The sequence below is a fragment of the Lepisma saccharinum genome, chromosome 1 (genome assembly GCF_977018435.1).
Source record: "Lepisma saccharinum chromosome 1, izLepSacc3.1, whole genome shotgun sequence".
Taxonomy (NCBI): Eukaryota; Metazoa; Arthropoda; class Insecta; order Zygentoma; family Lepismatidae; genus Lepisma; species Lepisma saccharinum.
The window spans coordinates 92,508,863-92,513,532 of NC_139229.1; the positions used below are offsets into that span (position 1 = coordinate 92,508,863).

General features: G+C 36.6%; 1 protein-coding gene across 2 annotated transcripts in view; it reads right to left on the reverse strand.

Moving 5' to 3' along the window:
- LOC145997822 (short/branched chain specific acyl-CoA dehydrogenase, mitochondrial) overlaps positions 1-4,447 on the reverse strand; it is a 28,521-nt gene extending 24,074 nt beyond the window's left edge. For both annotated transcript variants that reach the window (XM_083134645.1, XM_083134644.1), the window contains exon 1: positions 4,055-4,447. In XM_083134645.1, coding sequence (XP_082990771.1) covers positions 4,055-4,120 — 66 coding nt within the window. In that variant the 5' untranslated portion in view covers positions 4,121-4,447. The remainder of the gene's footprint in view (positions 1-4,054) is intronic.
- Positions 4,448-4,670: the final 223 nt, after the last annotated feature.

Genomic DNA, 4,670 nt, shown 5'->3' on the forward strand with positions numbered 1-4,670 from the left:
TTGAATTCTGGGAATTATGCGTGAATAATTAATTGGCTCGTTGAATTTTGCTCCGTAAATGTTAAAAAATTGCAACATTTATTAAATCAATATCCCATTAAGGGCATCCCCGATGGCACAGTGGTAGAATTTGTAATCAAGGGGTTCTGGGTTCGATACCCGGTGGAGGCACATAGTGGTTCGGATCCGACTTTTAACTGTAGCTCCAGTCCCAATTAGCCTTTCTGTGCATAAAGTGGACTTAAAACAGCAACTAAATCAATCAAACCATTTCCCATTAAATATATAAATGCTCTGAGGCAAGTTTTTAACCAATTTTATTTTTATCAAAGGAAGGAAAAGATTGAATTCTCTTGATCTCTTGAACAATCTATATGATAGATGGTATATCCTGAAGTTGAATAGATAAATTTCTGCTTAAAATTCTTATACAATTAACAATTTTTCGTACATTACTATATCTTGTAACATTAGTAACTTGTGTTTGTAGATGTATTTTAAGTGAATATGTGAAATCCAAATGTAAACTCCGCACCTTAAATTTAATGTTTGAAATATATTATTTGAATTGATTTAGAATTTTTGGATACATTGGAACACACAGAAACTTTATATTGTTAATATATTTGTGTGTGTATGTGTGTGTGTGGTGAGAAGCGGTAATACATAAGGTTGTAAAAGAGAAAACATCTTCTGGTGACCTTGATTTTTTAGAGGAACTTCATCTTGAAAACTGGGAATTATACTTGAATCTTATCATGGTCCTAGAGTGGCCACCCTGATATAGCACTGCCCCATGAAGGCACATTCAGAGGATATGTGGGTAGGGCCCGACATATTCTTGATTGATTGAGTTGGTGCTTTAAGTCCACTTTATGCACAGAAAGGTTAATCGGGACTGTGCCTACAGTTTAAAATGGGATCCTAACCACTTGTACCTCCACTGGATATCAAACCCGGGACCCCTTTATTACAAGGCGACGACACTACCACTGCGCCATCGGAGAGGCCTGCCATATTCTCAATCTTGGCCATTTTGGAGGTGATGTGATCACAACCAAACTCCGGCTGCCTTTACCCACCAGGACCCATTGATTTGAGGTTGGGCGAGTTCCACATCTGCTTTATGCAGGGACAAGACTGGAAGAATTCCGACCTTAGATCACCCACCCCAAGATTTGAGCAAGGGTCTTCTGCATGGCAGTCAGCCAGCCTACTTTTTTTTACGTAATGAAAGTAATACCGCTAAGGAGTAGTATAACCATTTTTCTCTCTATTTTCTCTGTATAATCATTGGGACAAACACAAATTTCCACATCTGAATCAGGATTCGAACCCAGGACCCCTGGCATTGCAGCATGCTGTGCTAACCACTCTGCCACGGAGGGTGACTAAACCACCACAGCTATCAAGTATTAGTATAGTATTACAATGCGCAGCCCTGGGAACTGATCACAGATCTATTAACTGTTACGCCATCCAGCCATCCATCCGCACTGTGGCTCTGAGGTCATGCTTTGGGCTGCAGCTATGGGATGCGTGCGGGATTGAGTCTCCTTGGGGAAACGTAACAGCTTTTCTCCTGAGATTTCAGCCTGTATATGAGACTGGTGAACACTCACCACCATGAGCTACGAATGAGTAGTGTAACCCAGTCATGAAAACCTACGACGACGACTGGGGGTTTGCCATGCTGACCACACGTCACCCCGTAATTGGTTCTATGATCTCCCACCTCAGAGTAGGATCAGGTGGGAGGGTGGCCAGCAGTCGGTAGGTAGGCCTGGCCCCACAATGGTCTATTGCGGCACAGGTTATGTATGATTTTAGTTTAATCATTTCAAGACCTTCATTGTCAATTCTTAACTATGCTGACAGAAAATATTAAATAGTTTTTCATTCAGTGAACTAAAACAATACAAATTGAATGTTCCAATATATCACTATCAGGGAAAAATGTATTTCATTTTTAAAATATATATATTTATAAACGTAACATGAAGAAACCCAATAAAACCAAGCTTTGCCCAGGTTTAATCGGGTTTTATCTGAAAAAGTCCAAAAAAACACACCCGGGTTTGGCTTTTTCGAAAAAAAACGGGCAAAATGCCAACCCTGATTTAAATGCTACTATTAAAATATTTAGGATGAATATTCTCTTGCAAAGTAATTTAATGAAGACAAAATAGGAAATTATATGTTCATAAATATTCCTGGAAATCATATTGCTTAAGGAGTGCAACTCATCATAATGAATAGTAAAGTAATATTTTTCAGTCATAAATAGTTAAATGAACAGGAATTATCACTTTACTAATTAAATATTTCTTGCAACTTTGATCAAAGACAAAACGTTTTATAAAAGTAAATAGAGATTGTTTTTCTTGAACTGTATGTTGAAATCCTAATATTTATAATATCAATACCTTCTGCTTAGTCTGTCATCAAACTACATTTTTTACAAGTTAACATATGTCATGGTGAGTTATACTGGTTATAACATTGTAACTTTAGGTACTACTTTACTATACCGGAGACACTTATCAATGATTTATTTTACAATTTTTTACATTGCTAACGAACTATTCTCATTGTGGAACATTTCTTTAGGTGAAATAATGAATTTCTAACGAAAATAATGTCTATTTCTTACATTAACGAATACTTACAATTGTTCCTTATTTCCCACAAACCATCCACGGGTAGCACCAAAAACCATTGACGTTAGCCCAAAAATTCACGATAGCCCCACGAACCATCACGGGGACAAGGTATGCCTACTAGGTTAGGTCAGGCCTGTTAGGTTAGGTTCCATTAGCACTTCTTTTGTTCACTTTAGCATATACGGACAACATCGGCTTGTAGAAGCAGCAATAGCATGTATTGTGCTCTCGTGCAGAAAGCAAATGGCGGCAGCAGCAATAGCGCGTCCGAAATAAATTTTCGTAGAAAACCACATGCATTCGCATTAAAATGGATCAAAACTACATTCCCGAACATCAACAACACTACAGAAAATTATTTGCTTAAGTACATTCTCCTGTAAATTTGAAGAAATCTGTCTCCGGTATAGTAAAGTGTTACCTAGCTTTATAAATACACATTGGCATTTCCTTGTAGCTGATGACAATATTCAGAATAGGTTGCATGATTTGTTTTTGGGTTGAATTGCTTTTGAAATAAAGTCAACTTAACATGAAATATTTACTTTCTCTCTTTGCACAAGTTCTCAGATTAGGCAACTAGAATCATTCTCTCTAATAATAATAATCATTGAGAAATTACTATAGTGGGTAGGTTATGCAATTAGCTTTAATTGATCCATCTCAAAATAACAATCTACTTTATTACTAAATTTTTGGAGTTCCGTGTACGAGGCTTAAATCAATGATAAGTCAGTGAAATCTAATGCTCTATAGAAAAAACATAATGTTTCCGAATACATTCTAACACAGTAGCTTCGTAAATACACATTTCACCACTCTATTTTTTATTATTATTATCGGAGTGACTAGCTTCATCAGGTGGTGAAGCTAGCTTTTCAGGTATTTTCACCAGGTTTAAACCTGTGCATGTACATGAGCTACGACCTGCCCTGGCTTGTTGCACGAATGTGTGCATTTAGGTGTTGGCATGTATCAAGCTTATGTCGGTGTGCATTTATTTTCATGTGGGTGACACCTCCACACCACAGAGATTAAAAAATAATGTTAGGTGTTCCAATATGAGCCGCTGCTGCTAATATTTCACTGGAAGTTAGTATTATAGGAACCACATTAAAATTCCTTCCGTGAATACTTCCAACGTCTGTGAGGTAGGTATAAGGGGTATTACATTTCAAAATGCTTTTGTTGTTAGGTTAGGCAGGTCAGGTTTAGGGATGTTGGCATTAAAATTACTGTTGTAAACAATTACCAAATTTTCTGAAAGGTCGAGGGAGCAGTAAATTACTAATGACGCATAATTTCAGTACAATTTGAGGATTTATATCCAGCACCTAAAGTTAAATTAATTCAAATTTAGTAAAGGTAAAAAAAAAAATAATAAGACGTACACATGTCAAACTATTACTCGTGAATCGACCACCAGCGATAGAGGTCACAACAGTTCTAGGGAGCATTTTCTTTATTTCAACTTGCGCAAATGTTTGAAAGTGTAAAAGTCCTTGCTTTTCGATTTTGTTCTTGTTTCGTTATTCTTAGTAGGAAACATTCCAATTTTTCAGTTCATTCTCTGACATTCCTCTCTCACATTATCGATGGCGATTCACCAGAAATCCGAGGAATCTTCGAGATTTATTGTAATTTCACCTTCCCCACATCGTCCAGACGATATAATCATCTTCTGCGATGTTTATTAGCATTATTTCCATTTTATAAGTACATCTATCATGTTGTGCAGCATATTCGATTCAAAACAAATAACAAAATTCATTCAAACCTTCTGCGCTCACACCACAGATGACTTCCCATCTGGCGCATGATGTCTATACGGAACTCGTTTATCAATTCTTTATACAATACAAAAAGTCAAATTATAATATTTGTGTACTAAGTAGGAGATCGCGTATTATTTACGATCAATAAATATAATACAGATAATAACAGCGATATTGATGATTTGGTTCCAACTTTATTCTCGTATACTGTGCATTTTGGGAAGACTTCCAA